The sequence below is a fragment of the Chamaea fasciata genome, unplaced genomic scaffold (genome assembly GCF_029207755.1).
Source record: "Chamaea fasciata isolate MVZ Bird 193981 ecotype frontalis unplaced genomic scaffold, bChaFas1.0.hap1 SCAF_20, whole genome shotgun sequence".
Lineage (NCBI taxonomy): Eukaryota > Metazoa > Chordata > Aves > Passeriformes > Sylviidae > Chamaea > Chamaea fasciata.
In genome coordinates this window covers 5,796,085-5,822,957 of record NW_027094105.1, presented here as the reverse complement: position 1 = coordinate 5,822,957, position 26,873 = coordinate 5,796,085, and the positions used below count along the sequence as shown (strand labels likewise).

At 44.8% G+C, this 26,873-nt stretch overlaps 1 protein-coding gene across 2 annotated transcripts; it reads right to left on the bottom strand.

The window, feature by feature from the left end:
- Nucleotides 1–1,795: 1,795 nt before the first annotated feature.
- On the bottom strand, nucleotides 1,796–26,825 carry NUP188 (nucleoporin 188). 2 transcript variants are annotated; one of them, XM_066201279.1, is made up of 44 exons: nucleotides 26,779–26,825; nucleotides 24,861–24,915; nucleotides 24,205–24,278; nucleotides 23,897–23,981; nucleotides 23,194–23,274; nucleotides 22,738–22,782; nucleotides 22,076–22,168; nucleotides 21,853–21,972; nucleotides 21,243–21,454; nucleotides 20,693–20,807; nucleotides 20,264–20,464; nucleotides 19,483–19,572; nucleotides 18,836–18,901; nucleotides 18,168–18,287; nucleotides 17,602–17,728; nucleotides 17,330–17,485; nucleotides 16,856–16,982; nucleotides 16,151–16,238; nucleotides 15,995–16,071; nucleotides 15,725–15,839; nucleotides 15,259–15,379; nucleotides 15,001–15,067; nucleotides 14,455–14,583; nucleotides 14,169–14,302; nucleotides 13,661–13,767; nucleotides 12,655–12,861; nucleotides 12,069–12,238; nucleotides 11,711–11,780; nucleotides 11,030–11,097; nucleotides 10,311–10,506; nucleotides 9,734–9,811; nucleotides 9,314–9,399; nucleotides 8,675–8,820; nucleotides 7,388–7,569; nucleotides 6,807–7,007; nucleotides 6,120–6,212; nucleotides 5,827–5,985; nucleotides 5,453–5,590; nucleotides 5,019–5,093; nucleotides 4,118–4,327; nucleotides 3,326–3,457; nucleotides 3,138–3,208; nucleotides 2,817–2,946; nucleotides 1,796–2,633 (listed from the first exon to the last, which is right to left on the bottom strand). In XM_066201279.1, exons 1-44 carry the CDS (start codon nucleotides 26,802–26,804, stop codon nucleotides 2,463–2,465), a joined length of 5,214 nt encoding a protein of 1,737 aa, XP_066057376.1. In that variant the 5' UTR covers nucleotides 26,805–26,825; the 3' UTR covers nucleotides 1,796–2,462. The 2 variants fall into 2 exon arrangements, with proteins under 2 accessions (XP_066057376.1, XP_066057377.1); XM_066201280.1 differs by lacking the exons at nucleotides 23,897–23,981; nucleotides 24,205–24,278; nucleotides 24,861–24,915; nucleotides 26,779–26,825 and having other exon boundaries at nucleotides 22,738–22,778; nucleotides 23,194–23,241.
- Between the last annotated feature and the right edge of the window lie 48 nt (nucleotides 26,826–26,873).

Below are 26,873 nucleotides of genomic sequence, written 5' to 3'. Positions count from 1 at the left end.
CTCCTGCACCTGGAGCAAAAATAGAGCAGCAGGATGACTTCAGCTGCTGAGAGACCCAAGTGCTATTCTAGATCTAACAGACTTTTCTAGTTGTTATGGAAACTAGATCTGCTGCTAATCTAAAATCCTAAAGTCTTGTCCCTAACACCAGCTTGGAAGGAACTCCTGGGAAGAGCATCTGTTGAAATGCTCTGTAATGCAGCAATAATGCTTGGCTGTTCTAGTTAAAGAGAACAGGGAAATCAAATGATGTTGTTGTTCTAGTTAGTTTTAAAACTGCCAGGACTACCACGCTCATAGTCCTGATCTATTAGAGATATACTCCTGCCTATTTCCTTTCCAGCATGATTATTTTCCCTCAGGCCAGTGACATCCCTGTTCCCATTATTCGTCTCCTTGGTACATTAAAGCAGCAGCAGCTTAATGAAGCAGAAAATGGTCTCTTCCCTCAGAGCAGCCAGAAGGAATTCTCTTCCTGGCACCAGCACTCTTGTTCCCTCTGCAGTAGGAAAAAAAAGCACATGGAGCATCTATTGCTACTCCTGACTCTGTACAGGAAGGTGACATTTGTGCTGCTGCTTTGCAGATGTCAGGGGAGCCTTCCTTGGCTGGATCCCCTCTGTGCCTGAGGGACAGGGACAGGTACGACTCAGGAAATGCTGCTGCAGCTCTGAAACACATGTAACCAACAGCACCCACTGCTTTTGCTGTCTGGCACCAAGGGCTCCTGCCAAGCACCACCAACTCCCTCTGGTGCTTGAATAAACACCTAGAAGAATCCATTCTTGTTGAACACCAATACAGTGATGAGCACGCTGCAACTTCCAAAGCCGTAACAAAAAGGGAAGATCCCAAGCAGAGCTGTCAAGTAACAGCCTCTGCTGCAACTGAACTTGCTTAGATGGACCAGATTCCAGCTTGGCCTCCCCTCATCCATTTGCTGTCCCTGCACAGTTGCTCACCTTCAACTCTCCATGGTCATGCCCAGTTCCCCATGGCACAAACTGTTTCTGGTTACAGGCTGCCTCATGGAAACACCGTTGGGTTTTGGATGGTCACACCAGCTCACAAGCCCCACTCCCTTCTACTTTTAAGACTTTACTCCAGCCAGTTCAAATCTCTCCAAAGCCCTCAGGGCACGTGACACTAGATAAATGTGCCAGGATATTGTCAGCACTTAAGCTTACAAGGTAAAAAAGCCCACTCTCAAAGCAAGATAATCTTATTTTCTAGCCCTAGTCTCTTAAAACCATTGAAATTAAAAAGGTTCTGGCTGGTAAAGCAATCAGGTGTCTATTTAGGAAATAACTGGTAGGTCAATAGCTTACAGCTACACTGAAATTTGATTTCTACCTTAGCTAAGTCTGTCTAGATTTCAGGCTGTATTTTAAGCAATAATCACTGATTTTCTCTTAGTGTCCTTCCTACACACTGAGCCTCAGAACCTTAAAGAGTTTGTTGATCTAGAGCTACACCACATGATGCACCTTCACTGCAGACAGTGATTCCTGCACAGGGCCCTCAGCACCATGTGCAGGGGAATCATCCCTGAGGAGTATTTTATAGTGCTGCTCGTTTCAAACCTCCTACGAGTTCCCCAACAGGAGAGTAGGAGAAAGGGAGTGGGTGTGGGGAACCCAGGGAATCAGCCTTTAATTACAGTCATTTCAGTCTCTGGATTCTCACTCAGAAGTCACAGCATTAGCTGGAATTTCAGCTCAGCAGAACTACCACCCAGGCACGGCAGAACTGGTCCTGCTGTGTCCAACACAAACCCATGAACACAGCTGCTGTCTATAAAGGTTTTAATATCAGTATAAATAGGGCACAGTTACAAAAAACTGCAAGACTGGAGCAATGGAATTTTGACATAAAAACCTTAAGTGAGGCCTTGCTCTTCAGAAACACACACAACACACAGACTGCAGGGTGAAGGGAAGGCGTGAGCACACATACACCATCGTGCCTTGAACCATTCAGTACAAAAATAGCAGTAGAAAGATGGTCTCTGAATTGCTGGCTGATCCCTTGGGTGTGCCTTAGCTGGACTCCACACGGGAGATGCAGATTGCACCTTGTGTTAGGAGCAGGGTTAATACCCAGCAGAAAGCATCTCCTCTCCCCATCCAGCCACAGCTTCCCCAGCTGAGGTACAAGCTATAAAAATAAAGGTTTTGACTGTTCAGTGCTTGTACCCAGCCAGGATGCTCTGGCAGACAGAGCGAGCAGACCGTGCACGTGGGCTGGTCAACGGAGAGCCAGCTGGGCTCTCCTTACATTCACGCTGCTCCTGGGTGGCAAGAGTTCCATGGGATCTCGTTCTCAGGTGACACCACTGCCCACACCTGGCCTCCCTCCCTTCCCAGTCCTCATTACAGCTCTGCCAAAGGTGATGCCTTCTGTGGTGGAGGTGAATTGTTCCGCCGCAAGTCCTGACAAGGGAGGCAGGGCCAGGACAGGATCTATCTCTGCACGTGCCGGACAAAGGCCTGCACGAGCTGAAACAAGGGCTCCTGCCCCTCTGGACCCAGCTTGGAGGCAGACTTTCCTTGGGGAGAGGGAAGGACGCCGCTGGCAGGTGAAGAGGGACCACCCCGGCGGAAGTAACGGGACAGGCTGGAGAGCAGCGTACTCTGAAACCAGAGTGTGCAACAAGTCAGCTTCATTCCACCACTCACCCTCTCCCTCCCCCAGCCGGGTGCTGTGGCACAGGAATGTGCCACTACGAGCAGCCCAAGGCTGCTCAGTCACGCTGGGAAATGGGCAGCCACAGGCAAGACACACTGAACAGCGAGAGGACAGCACAAGGTGCTCACCAGCTCCGAGCTGAGCTCCTGCTTCATGCGCTGCTTGTCCCGGGGGTGCACAGCCGGGTCCCGCAGGTACCGGACAGCCTGGGAGATGAGCAGGTAGAAACAGTTCTCCATTGTAAACATGAGCAGAGACCTGTGCAAAGAAACCAAATCAGCAGGAGCCAAAAAGGTCGGCACACTCTGGTTTCCACGTCAAATAGTGATTGGGAGACTTTATACACAAGGGATGTAGGAAGATGCACAAATGCCTCTCAACTTCAGTTCTGATCTGAGGAGCTGGGACTGCTGCTTGGCTGTAACTGCATCAAATAACTGGAAACTTACTTGAGGGTTTTGGTTCCCTCTTGCATATTCAGCCCTGCAGCTTGAGGGAAAGGTTCTTTCTTCTTATCCATCTTCGAGGGAAAAAAGACATTAGAGACAGAAAAGAACTATTCATACTCTTCAGAGTATCAGCTGAATGAGCAGGCTGGGATCACTGCTGTGCTCCCAGACACAGAAAGGGCCAGTACCTCTCCCAGCATGTTCAGGGCCACGTTGACTGTGGCAAGGAGGGTCCCGAAGGAAGGTGCAACGTCCGAATCAAAGGCTGGTGTGGTGAAACTCAGGACAAAGAGCACGTTGTACTCAGCAAGGTCCAGCGACTGTGAAGGAACACAAAGAGGAGTGAGACCCTGGAGGCATGAGTATGGTGTTGCCATAGGAACAGGAATACCCAGTCCCCTATCACACTTTTTAGATGGAGAAATAGAAACACTGTGATAATTTCCCAAGTCTCAGGTGCACAACTGGAGCAGCCAAGTGTCCTGCACAGCACTGCACAATCAGACTCCATTGCTCCCCTCACACAGCTGCCATCACTGGCACACCAAGGTACTGGCTGCTCCCAGAGGCACAGAAGGACCTTCCCTACCCAACAGCTGGCAGCAGAACACTGCCAGAATGAAGGATTAAACCTTCCTTTTGTGAACCTGGAGACCAGGCATTGAGTCACACCACCATGGGAGGATGACAAGAGGATTTTTCCTGAAGAATGGTATACTGAAGGTACAAACCAGCTGGGTTATTGTCTGCTGCAGTAAGGTCACACATACACAGCCTTGTGTGGCTCACACAAAAGCTCAGCCAAGTCTCCCCTCCACACTGTGCAGTGCCTGATTCCCAAGGCAAATTCCATTTCTCCTGCCTTCCTGCTCTGTGCAGAAGAGCAGACAGGTATACAGTGGGGTCACTGTATCAAGCAGGACACACAGACCCAGAATACCCCTGAAAATGCTGGAAACTGCCCCCTTTGGAGAGCCCACCTGGTCAAGGAGGATCTGGCAGACATCAGGGGTGAAATGGCGCAGGGCAGCGAGAGACTTGCTGAGGATTTTGAGGAGGCTGTACTGCACTGTGAGCAGGGCCTTCTGCTCTGCTGCCTCTGACTCGGGGCTGGGGTGTTTGGAGGAGGCCTGAGGATTCCGCTGCACTCGGGGAGTCACGCTGGATGGAAGGGAATCACCATTTTTTGTCTGTGGATAAAGAAAAGGGGAAGTCTTGAAAACAAGAATGATTATTTTGCACTAGGACAAACGTTCTGAGAAAAAAAAAATACTATGTGAACAAAGACAACGAGGAAATAAGGCACCCAAAGTCTGTCACTTGCTGAGAGTCTACAGTCGGTGTGGGCTGGGGAGACACTGCATTGCAGGGAGGCAGCTGCAGAGGCTGTTTAGATTCCACACTCAGGGAAAAAGAATGATCAACACACCAAGCCTGAGCCATGCTGAAGGAACACTGCAGCAGCAATGCATCATCTCCACCTCGTGCACCTAAAGGTGTCCCAAGAACACAAACTATCTCCATTTAACAAATTAAATCAAATCAAGGACACCAGATCAACAGTGGCTTAATTAATGGTACTCCAGGGTCCTACAGCAATGCAGCCTCCTTACGACAACAGACCATTCAGCACAGGCTGCTGGTCATCTAGGACTGGCTTTACACAGTCCAAAGGCTTTCAGAGTCCAGTCTACTCTCTGCACTTTTTTTTTTTGCTGTGAAGAAATGCAAATCCTAACTGTTGACAGGTGTCAATAATCACCATGAGGATTATCAACCACCTATTCAACATCCAAGACACTTGATAATGAATAATGCCCGGTTCTAACAGGGAGCATGGTCATGCAACACTGAACCTAAAGCTTGGTGTAGGATCCTCACCTGCAGGTAGTGCTGGAGCATTTTACGGCTGTGCAGGAGGGAGGTACAGGCCTGGCACAGGTAACACAGATTCACCTGAAAGAAATAAAGTCAGGGAGAAATCTCATAAAAGCACAAACCCTGTCTATTCACTGCCACTGCTGGAAGCTAGCAAATCCAAACACAGCACCGTGATCATACAGGATCCATACAGTCTCTTAATTTCCCAGTATTTTCTTGAAATCACCTGGCACTAAGAACTGAAAGTAAGCCAACAGTTATATTTCCTCACTCGAGACAAGGTACTGACAGAATGGGCAGTTACATAACCTCAGCTGCAATTCCCACTAAAGGAGTGGTAATAAAAAAGTGACATAGTGCCATTTTCTCTTAAGACAACCAATTCTCTCCACTCCAAGGCAATCTATTATCCACAGCAATATCCTGATTCCTACCTGCATGTCCCTCATAAGCTGTGGCAGGTGGAAATGCCACTCCTTTGTGAAATTTGAGAGCTGAAGAATGAAGCCAACAGTGTGATCAGCCTCCTCCAGGCAGGCCAAGCTCTGCACGGTCCGTACTGCATTCAGGCACTGGGAAGGAGAGAGAAGTGAATCAGGGCCATGATGACAGACAGGTAAGTGACAGATGGGATAACATTCCATCCTCCTCTCACAGTTATTTCCACTGTAACCCTCCCTGAGTTATTTCCACTGTAACCCTCCCCGAGGCAGGAGTGACTTTTCAATGCTTCTGCCCTTTCTGACTCATTCCCACTGCTGCTGGAACAGAGGAGCCTAGTGAAGCACTGAGGCAGCTTGTGGCACACCTGAAGGATCCTTTCTTGATGGACACCCACAAAGTCCAGCGCTTCTGTCAGGAAGTTGTATCTCAGTGTTTTGAGAAGACGTTCCATCAGGGACATGGACAGGCGATAGACCCCGGGCCAGGAGGGGACGTCCAGGGACTTCCGGGATGAAGCAGACGTCTGAACAAACCACAGACAAAAATAAGCCACTTTCTTCCCTCCACACCATTCTGGCAGTCTCCAGCCACAGCCTGTGAGGGCACAAGAAGCTCTCCAAGTGCACTCCCAGCTGGAATGAAGGAAGCAGCACCCACCTGAATGGCTCCATTTGTGCTGAGCTGGTACACACTCAGGAGGGGCAGGCAGACACTCTGGGTGACACCAGCTCCAGCCATGGCTGCTGCTCCCTACAAGAACAGACTGCTGTTGGGATCTGTGCCTCTGCTCTCGGAGACTGAAGAGACTTGTGCTGCAGTAGATGTTTCTGTCCTTTGCACTGTCACCACCCTTTTACAAAACTTTCATCTACACACACCTCTTATGTTGTTAAAAGTTCAACATCAAGAAAAGCAAAATCGAACCTGTGTAACTGTACTCAGAATTCTATTCATCACCTGCTTTGGTACGTACATAATCTTTGCAAAGGGCTTTGGAACAACCTTGTTTTCACCTAAAGCCCCACACAAGTTGAATTTGTTACAGACAAATAACACTTTGTTAAAACTAATGAAGAATTTGCATTTCAGAATCCATTCAGTGAAAGTGCCTGCTGTGAATGACAGGTCTGCCTGGCTGATTCAGCTTTTCCCACACATCCCAGGATGGAGAACAAGGCAAACTAAGCAGGTGTACATACAGGATCTGCTGCTTGCCAGCCTCCAAAAAATACCCCTTTATCTACAGCTCATCATTCACAGACAGGATAATGAGGTAAAAAATGAGATAGACTTTTCTTATTTAGAGTGTACAGCTATGTGCTCTCACTTCTCTGCATCTCTCACCTGCTGAGTCCTTGCTAAGGTCAGCAGCAAATGTAATGAGGCCTCTGTGAAGTGAAGGTTTTGTTTAACTCTCAAGCTGATCTCCAGCGCAGCAAAGATGGTAGGAAGCACAGGGACTTTCCTAGTAATCTGCAGCCAGTAGTCTCCATCTTCATCCACTTCACAGAGCTCCTTAGCCAGGTGCAGACCCAGAACACACACCTGCAGTGACAAGGAAAGGTAACTAGGTACAGGGCTGTACCAAGGAAATCTCAAAAGTATTTACTAACACAACCTGAAGTTCAATCATTCTCAGAATCACAAATGAAGGCTCCTGGTATTCCTCACATTATACTCTGTACACCTCTTGGCCGTATTAGCACTCATGACAATGTTTTTTAGGACACATCTGAAGAAGAGGCAGCAACAGCCAACTTCCCAGACTGATGTGAGCCAAGAAAACATCGAGTAATTCTGAAATAGAAACTGCTGAAATTTCCTTTGAAGGCAGCAGGCTACAAGGGAAAGTCCTTCCAAGCATCATAAAACTTTTGTCTAGAGAGAGGAGACAAGATTGCAGAGCAGATAAGCAGGTTCTTTACCCCATCCCGCTGGTCCTTGTGCTTTACTCGGGAGGCATCATCAGTCTCCATGCTGTCCTTGTCATCTGCAGCATCTCCCACGGTCAGGCTGTGCCGAGTCTGGTCCAAAAGTGCAATGACCTCATCCTGGAGAGTCTCACACACACTCAGCACCAGCTGGGGGTACTGGGGGATGTCATTCACTGTGACACACACACCAGACACCAGTTAACACACAGTCCTTGTACTCAGCTTTCCAGTTTAACTGGTAACATCACTGAGCCACATTTCTTGGAATGAGCATTTATTCTGTTCTCATTTCAAAACCTACAAAACAATGTGAGGAGCTGCGACTAAGTTAGATGTTTATGTCTAGGAGGATTTTTAAGGGATTATATTCATCTCAGTAACAAAGACATGCAGTTTTTGTCATACAAAGTCATAAAAGCTCATGATATGTCAAAACACAAATCAAGCCACTACTATGGACAGATTTTTCCACCACAGCAATTCCTACTCACTGCTCCAGACTGCTGGTATCAACTTATGCAGATGGGGTGCAGTCTGTGGTCTGTGAGTCCATATGAATGCTACATTCTTATAAAAACTATTAAAATAAATTGCCCCACCTTTTACCAGCACGACTAGAAACTCAAATTCAACAGCAAAGAAAACAATTAAAATCAAACCAACCCTCTACTTTATTTTTCAAAATGTACAGGTTTGCAGGGCCAAAGCAGTGGGACAAGGAACAAAGACAAGTAACCTGACACACTTTTAATCACAGTTGCCTTTGTATGTGTTGCATAGAGAAATACTGCCCAGATTCCACTGAGGGTCTTCACGTGCTACTGCAATGCCAGATGCCCCGCAAGGGACAGCAGTAATGACCAGACTGGGGTCTGTGGTTTGTAACAAAACGTTCCCTTTCTTGTGTTTGGGTCTTTTGTTATCTCTAACTAGAAACCTATGCCAGAATCTAAGCTCTGCAGTCACTCTGAGAGCCTGACTTACACATCCACTGAGCTGTTTCCAAAAAACACACAGGAACCAAATTGATCAAACAGGGGTTACTGTCAGGGAAAGACAAGAGAAGGGAAGACATGGAGATAGAGTGAATGAATGATAAATCTCACCTCTTTCCAAAACTAGCTAATGAAAGGAAGAAAAAAGGAGAGAAGTCCTACAGGCTGGTGACTACATTCAGCACCCAGCACTACTACCAGCACCATATGTTTATCTTGCCCATGCTGGGTGTAAGGCATGTTCAGCCCTGGCACCTCAACACCTGCACATGCACCACCTCACCTTTCATCTCCTTCATTTGCAGAACAGTGATAAGAGCTGAGAATACTTTGGCTTTGGTTTTCTCCATCATCTGCTGATCTGCCTGTAGTACTCCCTCCAGAATCTGCGTCAAGGAGTTTATGATTTTATCCACAGAACTCAACTCGCTGACAACAAAAAGGGAGAGCTCTTCAGATTAGACAAGATCCCTCAATAAATATATTGGCTTGAATGAGCTGTGTGGATCATAAGTTATATGACCCCCAAAAATAAAAGCAGTTCTTCAAAGTAAAGTTTAAGTCACCATTTGGATCTCACCAAAGACATTCCACAGAATGAGAGAATGCATTTTCCTTCATTGTGAGAATCAGAGTGAGAAAGCAGGACTATCACAAAAGCTCTTTTGCTACTTTTCACCAGCAAGCAGGAAACCAAATACTGTATTGCTACCAGAGATTTCTCACAACTTCAGCAACAACCAAGAGACATTTGACATCCCAAAAGAGAATTCAATAAGGCTTCTGTTTTCTCCCCAGATCACTAAGGGATTCTCACTAGAGCAAAGCACTTCAACATAATCTCCCAAATGTTTATTTAAACATGATCTCCCAAGTTTTTATTTTTAACAGTGACTAATAATTATCCAAGCAAAATACCTACCTTTTCCACTGCTTGAGCAGGATCAGAAGAAGGGTACACAGCATAGACCCCAGCTGCAGACAGGGCACTGACATGGGAACCTGGAGCTAAGGAGAAATACTGTAAGAATTACAGCTGGAACAGTCACACGTAGAAACACTTCAGAAGTGCTCAGCCCAAGCACCACCACCACACGACCAGGTTTGTTCTTCAGCAGAACTGAGGGGACCAGAGCCAGGACCCTTGCAGGGTTACTTAGTGATGACAAGAGTGACACATACAAAATAGAGATTTAAGCAGCTCATCAGTTCTGGAGCGAGACTCTGCTTCAGTCCATTTCCACAAGAACTAAAAAACCCTATGATTACAAGCATCTGCAGAAATAGTGCAAAGAGGATAAGCAATTAGGAAATGAAAGAAGTGATAGGAAGCAACACCTACCAAAACCTTGGTGCCATTGAGCACATCCAGAAACAACTGCTGACGAACTGCAGAATCAGTCAGATGCATGATATCAGCCTAAATCAACAAAGATAAAGATCAATCAGCATAACAAAAGCTGCATCTTCTAAGCAGCTTAAAATCAGTTTACTGTTTTGTTGCTTTAAGAATCCATCAATATTATAGCTGCTGAGTTTTACAGAAATCACTGTAGTCCTACGTTACCATTGACAAGAAGCTGGCAATGACTAATTGTATAATGGTGCATCCTTGCCTCAACTGACACAGGAAAAGCTTGTCAGGAGTATGGAATTACTTAGAAACCCTCTAAAAATTATTTACTATCTCCCTCTTCTGCTGAGAGGACAATATGCTCATTTTGATCAAACTGCAAAACACCACCCACTCTAACCTCTTGCACCATGCTCATGCCAACTTGTACTGTGTTCACACACACAACAAAACTGGAAGAAAAAAACCCAGTGAATTCTGCTAAGCCGGCCCTAGGAAGCTGCTGACAGTGTATTATTCAAAATGTTCATTTCGGACTCTCAGCGAGATAAGAGGCAGCCCTTACATGGCTTGTGGAGATGATGAGCAGCATTCTCCAGGCTGAGATGAGCATTTGGTACTCGGTGATGGAGGCACAGCTGGTGCCCTCGGTCTCTGCCACGTGCTGGGCCAGGGACTTCACATAGTCTGACCAGTAGGCAAAGCGCTTTTTGGTGGAGAAATTCTTCAGGGTGTCTTTCAGGGACTGATCCAGCGAGCCCCTGACCAAATCAAGAGGAGAAGTTATCTTCATTTATTCTTGGGTCAGAAAATTTACTTCTTCCAAGATTCAGGGAGGAAAGCCAAGGACACAGCTTGCAAGTGAAGGTTATTCCACATATTTGACCTGTGCAGGGAATCCCACTTTTTGCATCAAATACGAAGGAAAAACATGATCCCTGAAGAAAATCTATGATTTTTTTTTTTTAAAGCAGAGATTTTAGTTAATCCTGACTTTTCAACTTAGGAAACAGCTGTTACTTTCAGGAAAACAAATCAAGAGGGAGAAAACTACTAAATGTGATTCAATCACTACGGGTTTACTCGGCTTAGTTGACAATTAGTTTCAATAAATACTGTATATTCTTATTTCAGGATACAAGGAAAATACTGATACATTCTCACCTAAGGGCTGCAGAAGAATTGTAATATCCTTCTGCAATTAGTGATTGTATCAAGAGTTAACACACACAGTTTAGACAACTAAAAAGTACAGGGATGAAGGAGAGGCTACCAAAGACTCACTTGACAACGTAGTAGATCTCCAAGCAGATGATTTTCATTATTAAGGCACAGGTATCCAAGACACTGAGCTATGAAGACAAAAAAAACAAGCAACCAAAAAAAAAAATCAAAATCTGAGCTCTACAGGGTAAGTAAAATTCTGATTTATCCCTAACCATCCACTTGGGATGGCTGATACTCCAGTTCTGCGGGAGACTTATTTCTCCCACAACAGCAACACTTATGCCATTTTGACCACAGACTGGTGACAAGGACAGAATACTGTGCTCAGAGGTCAAACTCTTGAGTGAGAGCACAGGGCTTTCAGAATGAAGGGAAAAACTTGCACAGAAAGGAAGAACAAGAACCTAATCAATTCCTCCAGGATACCAGTCAGCCTGAGCCCACAATATGGATACACTTGAGACAGCACACCTTCTACAGTCAGTGTTATCACAGCTGCCACACAGCTATTTTTGTTTCATATGTGAATAAATAGCAGAGAATTTCAAAAGACAGTTCATGTCTGCCCAGTCTCTGAAAAGACAGAGACAGCATTCACTTGATCTCCTGCCTGTGTTTAACCACTTGGTCGCAGCTCTTTTTAGAAAGCTGCAAGCAGAGGGAACAGCCACACACATCACTTAGAAACCTTTTCTGAGAAGTACATAAATCCCCTCATTTTGTCTGGATGTAACTCACCTCTGACGATTCAGAAGGCGGAGGAAGAGTCCCAAAGAGGGGATTAGTTAAATTTTCCCAAAACTTCGGCCTAAAAGACATAAACAAAAGTATCGCCAGTTATCTCCCACATGCCATGTGCCTAGCAGCATTTTGAGCGTTCCAAACTTTGCAGAAAATATGCTTTGGCAAATACAAGTTTATTTAGCTTTGTGTAAAAGAAACAGAAATATATTTGCTTCTGACACACTGGGGCTTCAAAGCCCAAACACTGTGTACCCTCACCACACAATGACTAAGATGCAGACGACCCTGAATAGTCTGATAAACCACAGAAAGAGTGTTTTGGAAAAGAGGAAGGCAAAGAACACCAACTCACTTTGTCCTCAGCACGAGCATGGCGCTGTCCCGACGGTCCTGCCACAGCGCGTGCAGGAAGGCGATGGCGGCGCGGTGCAGGAGGGGAGGGCACCAGTATCTCTCCTGCTGTTTGGAGTCAATCAGCTCTAACACCACTTGGAGGCAACTCCACTCCCCCAAGCTGAATTCCTAGAGCAAAAGGAGACAAGAGGTTACAAATGGTTATAACGCTGGAGAACTATATTGTCCATTGCACCCACATCTTTGGCTTTCTCACTGCCAGAGTGTCATGAACGAGTGTTTTAAGGTCGCTTAAAGAACAGCACACGGAGTGAACAAAGCAGGTCACAGGCACCCTTGGTCTTAGTAGATGTTCTGTTGCTAGCTCTGTGTCTGCCTTGAAATACTGGGGAAAGTTTCCCTTTGGGTACAGGGGAAAGTGAAACCGGCATAGCACCACATCCATTAAATACAAGCACAACCTGCAGTTATCTTTACATTAAGCACATCAGGTTACGAATAAGAACTGTCAAGATTTTAGTATCCAGTGCCGAAATATGCAAAAAAAAAGCAGTGAGTTCTCGGGCAAGTATCTGCTATTGTACCTTTGACCCATCACTGCCATCCTTCACTTCCAAGTTCAGGAACAGCTCAATGAGCCCAGGTTGTGTCTCCACGGCAACTGTGAGGAACTCCAGGATCATGACCTTGATGCGCATGTCCTCGATCTTGCTCTGCAGGTGGGTGAGGAAGGCGTCGCGGATGGCAGCAGCATCGCTGCCCAGGCAGGCGTACACCGACATGGGAGCAACCTGCCCACGGAAACAAACATCCGGGGAAAAATAAACATGCTGCAGAGAATGCTCAATTCTACAGCAGAGGTGATTGTATTGAAACTCAAGAATATTTAATATTGAATCTATGAACTTATCAAGGTAAGACGTCATTAAGCAGGAAGAAATGTGAGAAGTGATCTGATTTTTCCTCTTGAGCAATTCTACTCTATCCTCACTTATTTCTCAAAGGTTACAAAAGGAATAAAAAAGACAAAGAAAAAAACCAGTTTTGGAATTACATTCCTTGAAGTAAATAAGCCTATATCTGGATCTATATGCTTTAAGAAAGCTACAAAACTTCAGATGTTTAGCAGACAAAAACAGTATAAAAGGCTTCCTAGGTCTGAAAGTCTAAAAGCTGAAAGGTCCCAATAAAAACCAAGTAGAGTACTCTTCTCAGTAAGATGGCAAAATCCCAGGTAGGAAAGTCTAGGAATTGTATTTAAGAGCGTGGCTTGAGAAAGTTGTTCAAAAATTGGGAAGAGAACAACTGGAGGTGAAAACACTTTTCAGAAAAAAAACCACTCATGGGATGCCTCTCAGTGAGTGCTGAGTGACTTCTGAAACGGCAGAAGATCACATGAAAAACTAAAGGATCCTTTAGATGATTTTTCACGTGTCCTAACTTAGAGCTGTCAGTCCACCCTGCTTCAACCGACTTGCACTAAGCTCCCTGATGCAAAAAAAGCCTGAGGAAATTATTTGAAAAAATTTCAATGCTGGAGTCAGTCACAAGGGGAGAAGCAAAGGAGCAGTGATGGGTGTCATTTCTTACTGTAGCCAGTCGTTTGAGCAGCTGGATGGCCAGGCGTGGAAGTGCAGGGTCATGCTTGTGGTAGATGTATTTGGCCAAGACAGCAATAAGGTTGTTTCCATGAGCCCCTGGAGAGAACACAAATAAAATCTAAGAGAAGAAACAACAAGGTGTAACTGTTTACCAAATAACGATTTCCACAGCAGAAGATGAGAACAAAGCTGGTCTCCCAAAAGAACATGATTTGGGTCCAGCCAGAGGCATTAACAGCTGCTGATTTAGTATATTCTGTAATTACACTAATCTCATTACAAAGCAGCAAACAGAAAGCCATGTTTGATTAATCCTTTAAAAGCTGTCCCAGAGGGGAAGAATGCCTTAGAGGAGGGAGAAGAGGCCTTCTCCCATCAGTAGCAATCACTTTTTGTAACCTGGAAACCTTAACCAGTGTTTGTGATGAGCCACATGGTGCCATTTGCAGATGACCCAGAAGCAGAGCTCGCAGGCTGCCCCAGGGAGCAGTACTCACCATGCTGAGTGAGTGCCTGCTCCAGGGGAGACACCACGCTGGACGGCGGCTTCAGCCGGATGACGTTGTTGGTAACGGAGAACGCCAGCTTAACTGTCTGGATCAGCAGCTGGCCTTGGCCTTGGGACTCATCACTGCTTCCAAAGAGAAACCAAATAAGAACTGTGTTCACAACCAACAGTTGTTATTTTCACAGCATTCAAAGAGGAAACTCCATCAGAGTTACAAGATCTTTTCACTCAGAGCCAGCACACAGAATCTGCCCAAACAGCCACAGCCCACTCACCTGCTGGACTGGGAGGCCATGACCATGTCAATGGTGTCCACCCCAATCCCCATGATATTAATGACAGCTTGTCCTGCCTCCGTGTTGGCCAGGCTGAAGATGCACAGGGACTGCAGGCTGGGGGCATTGCTGTGACACAAACACAGGACAGCGTCACCACGAGCACGTGTGGCATTTTGCCACATTGCACTTAGAAAACTACCAAAAAGTAACCTCCTCATTTCTACACCCACACTGACCCTTCCTTTACTCTCCCTTCTACTTTCGCCAGAGTACACCAAGCAGGAAAGTGGATGGCAGTCTGTCCCAGAAAATCTATCTGCTCTTTTCCTTTTTTTCTACCAGAAGTTCTAGAAACCAGTGTGATTTTCTCTGTCCCTAATCTTTTGCTACCCTTCCTGTACTCAGTAAAGAGCTGAAACCAGCACTACACAGCTATGCCAGCCCCCTCCCAGTCGTTTAATTTCAAAAACTGAAACAAAATGACAGTGATTCCTGCACTGTAAACCAGGCTGCTGCAGGTGTGAGACCTCTCATCTGTCTTACCCGCTGCGAGGATCCATTTCAGGGCATAAGTTCAGTATAGCATGGATCAGCTGCAGAATTAGGCACCCTAAAACAGAGATGAAATGGACTACTCAGGTTTTGAAAACTTTGGCCTCGTTCCTAGTATTTTCAAACAAATCACAGCAACTAACAATATCAGGAGATGTACAACGCAAATCCCAAATGACTGATAGAAAGAAGAAGGCAGGTGATTCTTTTATCCCCTTCCCCTCCTACTCTCCCTTTTAACATCCTTACCAATTTTTTCTCTCACTCCATGAGAGTTGTATCTCCATTTGTGGTAATTTGGTAACATTTCCTTCAGAACAAAAACAATGCAGGGCACCAGGCCTTGGCTCTGGGTGCTACCAAGTTGTCCCTAGGAGAAACAGAAATGTTATTTAACCAGGAGGGGGACAAGAAAACTTTTGGAGGAAGATATTCCTTATTGTCTCTGAAGTATGAGAAAACCATGGAACACGGGGACATGGATTTACAAGCAATTTCTAGTCTTCTGTAGTCATTTGAGACAAGTCAAAATGTTTTTTTGTAAGAATCAGATCAGAGAAAGCACAAACAGCAGCGCAGAAGAGAGAGTCAAGCAAAGATTACTGAGAGAGCCCTGCTGCAGAGACTGATCTCAGACATGGCTGAGATCACTTTCACATCTCAGTCCTAACAGCTCTGAGCTGGTGTCACACCAGAGCACTCCAGAAGCACTCACCCGGACAAGAGTTGTTACCAGGTTCAGGAAGGAGATGGTAACACTGTACTCGCCTTGGGGCTGCTCCATGCTCATCAATAGGTTTCCATAGCCCCCAGCATTCATTCCCTCTGCACTGTGAAATGAGCAAGGGAGTTTATCACATGAATAGCAGGGTTCTGACATGACTGAGAGACATCAGGCACAGAGATTATACACTGGCAACAAGTTCTTATTGCATGTTATGAATTGATTAGATTAAAAAAAATAGGGGGGGGGGAACATGAATACCTAATCATGTGATTCATACTGGACAGTGGATTGGCAACAAATGGCAAGAACCCCGTGTGGTGAAGGTCAGTCCAAACCTGCAAGAGAAGAGGTACAGATACTCCCTCTCATTTACATATAAATGCACTAGTTCTCACCAGCAGGTCCTTTCCTCACCTTGGCTGGCATCCGAGCAGCCAGGACTGTCAAGCAATTGACACAAGAAGCAATAACATCCACAGGGGGAGAGATTACAGTTGTTAGCCTACAAAAGACAAACAGCATGCATGAAAAAAATCACTGCCACCCGTGGTCTAGTCTGATTTTTTAATCAAAAAGCTTCTTTCACTCTCACTGAAGTACACACATATAAAATTTAAGCAGATAAATACAGGCACCAGAGTCTGCACTTTCAGTCTAGACCTGCCACCTCCCCCTCACACCTGAGTCAGATCAATTTACTGCCAGAGCAAGGCTGGCAAGACAGCAGGTTGTCACAGCAAACAATAATTATACAGCTGAACATCAATTCCCAGGCAGTTAACTCTTGGAGGAGTTAATAAGTACAACTGTTTTGAAACATTGTGAGTTACTGCTCTAATGTTATGTTTTATCCCCCTTTCATGTAAATAAAACTACTAATCAAAAATGCCTTTAAAGGGATAAAATTGCACACCTTTCAGGAAAGAAGTAGAAGAGGGGCCATTCTGCTGCATCAAAACATTAACCTATGTGTAACCAGAACAGCTGTGAGAGCTGAACACCAGTCTTGGGGAGTTCCAGCGCTGACACACATCTTGTAAAGCTCTTGGCAAAATAAGTAATCAGCTATCCTTCCAGGTCACTCTATCTGCTGAGGTACCTCTGCTGCCAGTGACTCACCTCTGCAGGAGCATGTAGATCCGTGACGTGATTGGCAGAAGACAATCTGCTATTGATACATCGGTGCTGATGACTTTATGAACCAGATCAATTATGGGCTTGACCCTCTGGCAATGCTGAATCACATCTGGGTAAAGAAAACAAAACATTGGAATGCAAAACCGTACTTCAGCAGTATTCAAGCCTGGAACAATGCACATATCTACATGATTCAAAACCATCCATCTCCCAGATCAAAAAAACATTTGTTTATCTATCTCAACTTTTCCCTCATCTAAAGTGTATCTCATTTCACTACATGCTCTTGGCCTTTTCCAGTGAATTTTACAAAATAATAATAATCATCATCAGGTTTCTGAAAAAGTATTCCATGCTCTTCCAAATGTATTCAGAGCAGTTTAGTCCTACTACTAACCTAAAATTGACACCAATTATTAATTCTTTATTCTCTTTTACGCTCCCAGGCTGTCTCACCTGCTGTTGACACAACATGGAGCAGCATCTCAATCTCACAGGTGAACAGAGTCCAGCTGCTGTAGGAATACTCCCACCGTACCAAATAAGCCCGATCATCCAGCATCACCTGGCCCACTGTTCCCTGAGGTATCCGTAGATTTGTTTGACCTAGTCCTTAAGATTGAAGAAGGAGGTGAAACAAAGTCACAAATGGGTTAGAAGCCAGGTAAAGAAAGAGCTACATTCCCCAAAGCATTTCAGTAAGAAAAGATGAAGTGCAGTTTCCTTACCAAGAGGATAGAGGAGCTTTGGAGCCTGTCTTCGCCACAGTGTGCCGTCCTCATGGGAGATCACATCTGGAGGTTTGTGCTTGTACAGCTCAATATAGAAGGACATTTTATCCAGGAAACTGTATACCTGCATCAGAGAGAGCTTCAACAACACAGCCAAAGAGACAGAGCTTCTCAAAAATTTATCAACCAGGTCATTTCCAGAACAGCCAAGTTTACTTGAGGTGTACAATACCTGTCTAATACATCAACCCTACCAAAACATTATTACACAGCACTCATGTTCAGACAAGTCCCATCTAATGAATCAGGTAAGTACCACGTAAAAATTAGCATCTTAATCTTCAAACATTGAAGTTGAAAAGTTTTCTGAAAGTCAGAAAACAGCATCCTGCAACAGCACACGACTCTAAAGGAGCCCTGTCCACTGCTCTCAGACAAAAGCTTATGCCTGTTACCTAAGACTGCAATTGAGATAAGCACACATAATGGAAAGAAAGAATCACAGAGCATGTCATCCCTGACTTGAAACAAATCATCCCCAAACACCAAGAGAGATCTTTTACCTTTTTTGCAGTAGATTTATCAGACACAAGGGCTTGGAGCAGCTGAAGGAGAGGAGTGAGAAGATGGGGGAACATCCCACAAACACTGTCCAGGATAATACCCAGACCTGCAGTAGGTTCCTGGAGGTGGAAACAGAAAACAAATGTTTTATTACTCAAAAGAAAAGCTAAAGGAGTCTCAGTATAGCACAAGGTTACAGTTCCTTTTTAAGCTGTACATTTAACATTAATCATGCACAAAAGTATCACTCCAGTGACTGGAGATCACACTTGCACAGACTAAAGCATGAGGCAGTCTGCAAGTAGAAGGCAAGAAGTAAGACTGTAAGGCATTACATATCATCCTAATTCTGTGACAACAAAAAATCAGCAGAATGCTTTTGCCAGCAGTTAGTTCAATCCTTGCAGCCCCAGCCCTGCTATCAACTATCACCTATATTAACACTCGTTCCAGTATCCTTTTCAAGTGTAAAGCCAAGGCTGTACCTAGAAAGCAGGAAAGGGTAAAAGTAAATCAAAAATAGATGCAAATGAACATTTGCTCCTCAGGCCCTCCTAGAAACCAACTCACTAAATACAACCAGCCTGATCCTTTCCTAAAAGGGAATCTTTTTATCAGGTCTTAGTTACAAACAGGGTAGGTCAAACAAGTTTGCAAACACACTCACCGTCTTCCAGAAGAGCTGAGGAATGCTGGAAGCTGCCAGAACTTCACATGCAGCATCAATTATATCCTACAAAGGAAGACAGGATGGGAAAAAAAAAAAAAAAAACAACAAAGCTACTTCACACAGAAGGATTTTGTCCCACCCAGGTGCTGCCACATCCCTGGAATTTAAGTTTCCATGTTTACCCACCAAGATGTAACTACTTCCTGGAGCCAAAACACACCACCCCCAGACCACAACCTAAAGCCAAGCTCCTCATCATGAATGAACTGGCCACAACAAATGCATCCACAGTATCTGCAGAGGGCTGTAAAATGTCCAGTCCAACTCAGAAATGGAGCTTGTGTTATTTGCATTACTTTGGGAATAACAGATCAACAATTAGTTTCATATCCACAGGACTTCAAATGCATGATGACTTCAAATGCATGACTTCAAATGACTTCCATTACTAATCTGCCAGTCTGTAGAAGTGTTTACTAGATCTGCACGGTGTGAATGCAGTAGGAAAACCAGCAAATCACTCATTTGGGTCTCCCTAAGCCACATAAAGCCTGCAGTCTGAAATGCAGGATTACAATTTAATAGGCAATTAGCATCAGTTATTTTAAATTACGTAAGAAATGCAAAGGGTCTTGGATGCTTACCTGCTGATTGCCCAACGTATGTAATTCCAGTGATGTCAGGACAAAGGAAAGAAGTCCATAAATACACATACAAGCTGTGCTGGCAGTACACTGCAAAGAAAACATACACAAGGCTGTTATGGGAAAGACGATGAATTACAAGCACACTGTAACTCTACTCAGTCTGCTTTACACACCAAGTAACTGCCTTTTTTATGTATCCTTGCTGCATAGGGGCAGCAAAACAGGGACCAGTCATTAGTTAAGCTCCACATTCACATGAAATATTTCACTGAAAGAAGTCTTGCTATTACTATTATCACTAGAAATTCCTTCTAGCAGGCATCAAAATAAAAAAAAAAGAGCACTTGACATTTCTAGGAATCAAAAAGATTTGCTTTCACTGCCCTCTGTCTACAAAGCTGTTTACCCTAATAGCCCATGTTGTCTAATGAAGCCCTATACAGAGAACAGTGCAGAGTTAAATCACCCAGTACTCAAGATCCACAATGGCAAACACACTAATAGAGGGAAACCAAAAACTTTGATAAACTGGAGTCTATTCTGCTCAAGAGAGATGGAGTTCTTTGCTTTACAAAGCTTTTCTTAATTCTCTAGACATAACAACCTGTTTCATTCCACCTTGATTTCTGATTCTCACTGAAAGAAGATTAAGATGATACAAAATGCTTTTCTGCATGTTTGAAAAGAACATTGGTTCAGCCATCTGCTTTCCATCACAGCTGTACATCAGGAGCTGTTAGACCTTCCAAAGCTTGTATGTACAATTGAAGGAACTCACATTCTTGCCCCCACTGCTGAGGGATCGCAGCAGCTTTGTCAGGTACTGGAAGACATTTAGCTGGATAGCAGTGCTGCCCAACCTCCTGATGATGTTTGTGGACTCCTCTGGGTTTATGGTGTGACGGAGCAGAGCCCAGGCCAAAAGCACTGGAGCATGATGTGAGAGATCCCCCAACTGCAGCAGCTGATTGTCCATCTCCTGCACAGAGACAAATCAAAAACCGAAGAACTGAGATCTAAAAGTCATTCATACTCAACAAGCACACGGCTAACTGTGCCCTTCTCACGGTATGTGGATGCCAGTTTCTACACTTGGCCACCAAGACCAAGGACCAGAAGTTTACAGACACAGCAGTGCCTGGGTAATCACAGTAAGTTTTGTATTGTTAGGCTCGAAGAGGGGTTGGTTACTCTGCCAGTGTTTTACCTGGTGGATGTGCTGACTGTTGGCCAGCTTGTGCTCCTCTGTCCTGTCATCCAAAGCACGCTCATGGAGAGAGTCAATTTCCATGCCTTCCACCAGAATAAGAGCACTAAAGTAGCTACAAGCAGTAGAAGAGTAAAACAAGTAGGTCAGAAACTTTATTTGAGAATTCAGGTGATTTTTTTTTTAAACTGTTAAGTGGTCAAAAAGCCACCTTTAGTTTGTTTTGCTCAGTTTTCTTTGAAGCAGTAAGAAATTACAAGAAATTAACAGCACGTAATCCAAATTTTGTCTTGAAATGCTGGTACAGGACAAATTACAACCTTCAGAACTACCTTTTCTGGTTGAACAGACAAGAAAGGGTCACTGAAATTTGAAGAGAGCTTTTCCACCTCTATAGCTCTCTCCCACCAGGATATATGGCAGGATTCTCATTCCCCCTTTGAGTCACGGCCCACACAGAACAAGGAAGACCTAACTATAAATTCATTTCTTCCTGAGAAAAACAATTGTTATGCTTTGTAGCCACTTCACAAATACCCACAACACTTACCCAATACGATCCACGAGGTGATCCATGCTTTCATCTACTAAATGTCTGTTGGTTTGTCTCATGCCAAATCCCTGCTCTTTGAACATCTTTGCAAATGCCAGAAGCTCCTCAGGCGCCATTTCAAAGTATGCATAGTAGAGGAAGATGACTTCCAGGAGCATGGACTGCTCCCGAAGGCATTGCACAAACCACCGGGACACCTGACGTTCTGTCTGCACAAAGGAAAGTTCCACCATCACATGTCAAAGCTCAAAGGGCAGCCAAAGCAGTCAGAAACTGAGAAGTGTGGAAGCATTTCAGCAGCTTGTGTAGCCAATAATTGTGTCAACAGCAAGGAAAGCCACTCTAAGTACAGAGAGAACATGAACAACTACACATAAATGGCTCTGTTGGCCCAGTGCTCTCCACAGATTTATTACAAAGAACAGTAGGTTCATGGAACTCTGTCTCTGAGCAAAAGTGTTTTCGGTTAGAGAGAAAACAAATTTTATGTTTCTTGAACCAGGAGGAATGTCCTGCTTAACTGCATCTGTACAGATGTATTTTCCAATACGCTATGTGTAAGAAACAACTTTATAAGCCTGATAAATAAGAGTAAGAAACAAAATACCATGAGATTTCCATGTGTTTCCCATGTCGGAGCTTCCGCTTTGTACAGCGCTTCAAACTGTTTGCGGTAATTCGGAACGAGCTCCTTGTCCAACTTTTCAATACACTGGAAGTACTGTGCCTTAAAGGAACAAACAAGTCCATGAACTTTTCACACCCGTGGGCTTTCTACCCCACAGCTTCCACATTTAGCCCGTTTCAATGACACCATGTGCTGTACTCACTGTGTAAGGGTGTCTCTCATCCTGGAAATAGGTGAGCAGGTGGAGGACGCAGCGCAGGATGCAGATCCTCTCCTCATAGTAGTAGTCAGCCAGCTGTGAATGCAAAGTGCCATCAATACCAACCTGGCACAGTGTCCAACTCCCAGGCACCTCCCTCCCTCTCCCAACCACTGTCAAGGCCTTCACCACAGGAATAGAGTTACTACAGATGGAATTTCAACTGAGCAGTTCTGAATTTGGGAGAAAAAAACCCAACACCTAATTAACTTAATCTAGACTGCCATAACGACAGATCTATAATTACAGTTAGGTGAGAAAACATGGAAAAGAAAGGCAAAAAGACATCCCTACTACCCTCTGTCAGAAATTATCATCAATCTTGTCACGTCAGACAGGGACACACAAACCTACAAGCTTTGTAAAATAAGGCAGCGTACATCTACCCAGCTAAATTCCCTAGTATCATGCCTAAAAATTCATTTCTGCAGCAATTACTGACACTCTTCAAATCCACATGCACATTCCTCAATTTCAGAAGCACCTTCTAAAAGCCATCCTTTATATAAATGAATACTTCAACTGTTTCAAGGTTTTCCCAGAAATAAAGTAGGTTTGCTGCCAACAGATCTTTTCCACAGAAAATACAAATGGAAATGACTAACCTTCAGCATCAGAGCCTGACTCTGCCTTTCATCCTGAAGAACTGTCTGTAAACAAAACACAACAAAATAAACACCTACTGGAGAAACACCTACTGACAAAATGTATGTTCAAAAATGACTGAAACAAATAAAAAACTATTTTTCTTTCCAGATCATTTGGAAAGACAGATTCCAAAAGCACGAAGCCAAAATACTAGTTTTTAACTACATATTTATTTTTCAGCTCCACTCTCATTCACAAATCTGTAGCTTTCCTGTACTCCTTTGAAAGAAAGAGGAGCTGAGCTCCTGCAGAGATCCAAGAAGGAAGAGATAAGCCTGGATGCAGCTCCAGAGAAAAGCTACAAAGCCATTTCCCCATCAGAACTAGGACTCACATGTGACCAATTGCATCAAAAAACAATTGTTACTAAGGAAAGATGTGGAGTAAATAGAACATAAATGAGAGCTATGGACCTTCAGGGAGTCTCTTGTTCCTCTGTAATCCTCTTGAAGATAAGATTGTAACAGCTGCACACTCTGCTCTTCATCCAGACCCTGAACAAAAGAAATAGAAATTATCTGAAATTAATAAAAAGCAACTGAAATCATTAAAGATTAAGATACTCTCGAAATACTCAGGCAGCTCTTGAAAACAAATAACATGCCAGAAGAATATTTTTGCACCAAGCAGATGCTTTAATCAGCACTTCTTTCAAAGCCAAATGCACAAGCTTTAATGTCACTGAGCTGCAGTTTAACTTCAGCTAAAGGAGCATCAGTCATTTAAATAAAGGTACCACCAGTCACTGAACTCTAAACTTTTGGCTTAAAGAAACAGAACCTTGCAGGTAAGCTGAGAGGATTATCAAACAAGGCAACTGATTTAAGGGACACTGGATTCTTAGCTGAGCAGTTGGCCTGGAAGAACCCAACTCAGACCAATAGCAGGCAGCTGCTGCTGAAAAGGACCAGAAAAACCACAGCATCTCAAAGTTACTCATCACTTTGGAAGTTTGACCTAGAGCCTCAACATGTACTTCAGCATCCTTTAGATTACTTTGAACTGAAAGGATCTTCAGTTTCTCTCTACTCAACATCACGAAGGTTGCTTCAGTATCAGATTCCAATAACAATTCATTCCAGGTATAAAAAATTATCCAAGGGCAGCTTCACTCACCAAAAACTTGCTGACCCTCAGACCCAACTCTTTCAGTGGAGCAGCTACATCTTTATCAGTTTTGATTTTTTCTGCTGAAGTCGTGCTAAAGCGAAAAGCAATTTTAGTCATTAAAAATGCAGCAATCTCAAGGAAAGAATTAAAAAGGCATCATTTCAAAGTTCTCCATTTTATCAGTTTAAAGCAAGCATTTGCTTTTTTCTCAGTGACCTTTCAATATTTCATACAACAGTATTCGGTAACCTTTCTCTACTTACTAGGAAACTCCACATTAGAGATTAATTTCTAAAATCAGGCAGCGACTGTACCTCGGTGGTTTGTAGTATGACAGTCCCTCTAACAGCCTCTGCCAGTGCTTGTTCAACTCTGCAGCAATCTGGGCCTAAAACAGAACCAAACATCACTGAACAGACTCTTCAAAGTGCTTTACCAAATATTAGACAGCAAAGCAAAGGAATTCCACCACCACAGAGAGGCAAGAACAACACAAGACAGGTGTCTGTGGCTCAAGAGTGATTCCAGATGCAGTACTGGACAGGGCAGTGAGCTGCACTGCCTGTTCCTAGGGAGGGTGGGGAAAAGGGAGGCACTGAACTGCATTTAGAAACATTTGGATTCCCAACATCTGGGCAAATTCTCGAAAGCACAGGCTCCAGCCCTCAAAATAAGACAGCAGTTGTACCAGACGTGAACACCCCAGGGCAATCCAGGCAGCAGCATTTTTGCCCACTCCAGAAAAGAAACCACCTTTTCCACACACCCTTCCAGGCAGTTCATGCAGCTGTAAACAAGCAGTGGAAGAATTAACAAGTAGCAGAGGCACGGGAACAAAAAACATGCTGAGAAAGAGGGAAGAGCAGCAAAAAACATTTCCACTAATATTCAAAGAGATGTACAAATCCTGTATTTGGCCATGGAGCCCAATAAGTGATGACCAAACCTGCTGACCAGGGCATGAACTTACTGGTTCTCTCAAAGCTGATCTGCCCAGCAGAATTGTCCATAATTCTCTGCTGCTCCTGCAAACACAAGGGAAAGGTGGAGAGTATTTTAATGATGAACATTATTTCAGGCTCCCATTTAGCTTACATTTTTCAAACCTGCAATTAACTTGCAGCAAATGACACCGCAATGCGAGAAAAATGATTTAAGGAACATTAGCTTTTAGCTAATGAGTTTCAGATGTCCTAGAAAAACCAAGGAAAAACACAGAGAGGGTGACAACCGAGACAGCAAGAGCTAGGAATTCATATCAAAGCTTCACACTGATATCTGGTTACCAGCTCAATTTGATTTTGCTATTTAAACATTTAAGGCTCCTAACAAGAAACTAAATGAAAGCCGTATACGGAAAGCTTAATAAAGCAGTATTTTATTGTTACATTCAATGTTCTCCTTCAAACAAATTCTTCCATCACTTTCATCCTCCACTCTAAGCAGAGCATAAAATGGTGTGAAGTGAAAAACTGCACCATTTTTACACAGACACCAGAACATTTACACCCAGCTTCTAGTTTCTTTGTGAGAGCTCTGTAGAAAAGCCAACCTGCACTATAAGGAATTACAGATCACATCCTGACCCTGGCACATGCATTCAAAAAAAAAAAAAAAAAAGTCTGCCTACAACAGCCCAGAGAAAAAATATTTGCCAAAAGGAGTATTTCATTTAGACAAATGATGAATTGTTAGCAACGCATTACAAACGAGGATTTAAACACCCCAACTCCCCACACAAAGCCTGTCTACACAAGAACACTCAGCGCCTTATTTTTAGAATAACATTATTAAAATAACTCACTGTGGCAGTGAAAGTCATCTGCAACTTCTGACATGTGGTGACACTTAATGAATGACAACACCTGTTATTTCCAGCACACCCATCAACATCACTTCTCCCTGCTCATTCCTCAATAGCTGGGAGCACTTCTCTGCCATGAACCTCTCCAGCCCACACAGAGCACCCAAAGGCCCAGAGTTTTACCAAGAATGGAACAGCAATGTAGAAGAAGCAATTCAGTGAATCCCAGGTTCAGTGATCATGTCAGATCAGTGCCTTCATTTGTCTTGCACACAGTTTCTTTCACTTATTGTCAAATCTAAGCCCCAGCCTAGTAAAGCAACCCCCCTGCCTTTCGTTCCCTCACAACCTCTTCTGTGAATAAAACAGACCGTGGTTTGTTGTCCCCTCACTGACAAGGCTCCAAGACACCTAAGGAAGGAAAGCTCTCCGTACACAACCACAAGTAACTGAGGTGTCATTCATTTAATAAAAATCAGGCACTAGGGAACACCCAGAAGATAAAAGTGTTATAATAAATGACAACGTGCTCTGGAGAAACGAAACCACCGCACTAAGGTGATCACTGAACGTGGGATTCATTGAATCGCTTCCGCTGCACATCTCCACGTGTGTATTTTGACTCGTGCGTCTGCAGAAGCCGCGGGAGGTGCAGCCGGCCCCGGCGCGCCCCGAGCCCGCAAGGAGGAGCTGAGCGTCCGTGGGGCAACCCCGCGAAGAGAGCGCAGCCCGAGCCCCGGGCCCGCAAAGCAACGGCTCCCACGGAGCCCTGCCCAGCCTCATGTCGCCCGACAGAATTACAACACCACGACATCCCCTCGACACTCGGGTCACTGGGGCCGGGGGTCCCCGAGGGTCCCTCGGCGGGGGGGCGGGGCCTCACCGCGCGCGCGGGGCGGGGGCGGGGCCAGCCCGGCGCGCGCCCCGCCGCACTTAAAACCTCCCGGCCCCGCGCTGCGTCCCCTGGCCGCCGGCCCCTCTCGGCCCTCGGCCCCGCGGAGCGGGGTCCGCCCGCAGACGGGAGCCGGGGCCTCCCCCACGCTGCCCCCGCGTTCCCTCCGCCCGAGCGGCCGCGGCCCCGCACCTCGCGCTCGGCCCGCCCGCCGCCATCTTCGCTCCGCTGTCACGTGACCCCGGGGCCGCCCCCCTGACCACGCCGGCGTCACGTGGTGCTGCACA

Excerpts from the sequence above, each read along its gene's own strand:
- NUP188 (XM_066201279.1), bottom strand. The coding sequence starts at position 26,804 with ATGGCGGCGGGCGGGCCGAGCGCGAG. Across the intron at positions 20,808-21,242 it reads CACCTCGTGGATCGTATTGG|CTACTTTAGTGCTCTTATTC; the intron begins GTAAGTGTTGTG and ends TACTGCTTGTAG. Across the intron at positions 18,902-19,482 it reads ATACGTTGGGCAATCAGCAG|GATATAATTGATGCTGCATG; the intron begins GTAAGCATCCAA and ends CTTCCTTTGTAG.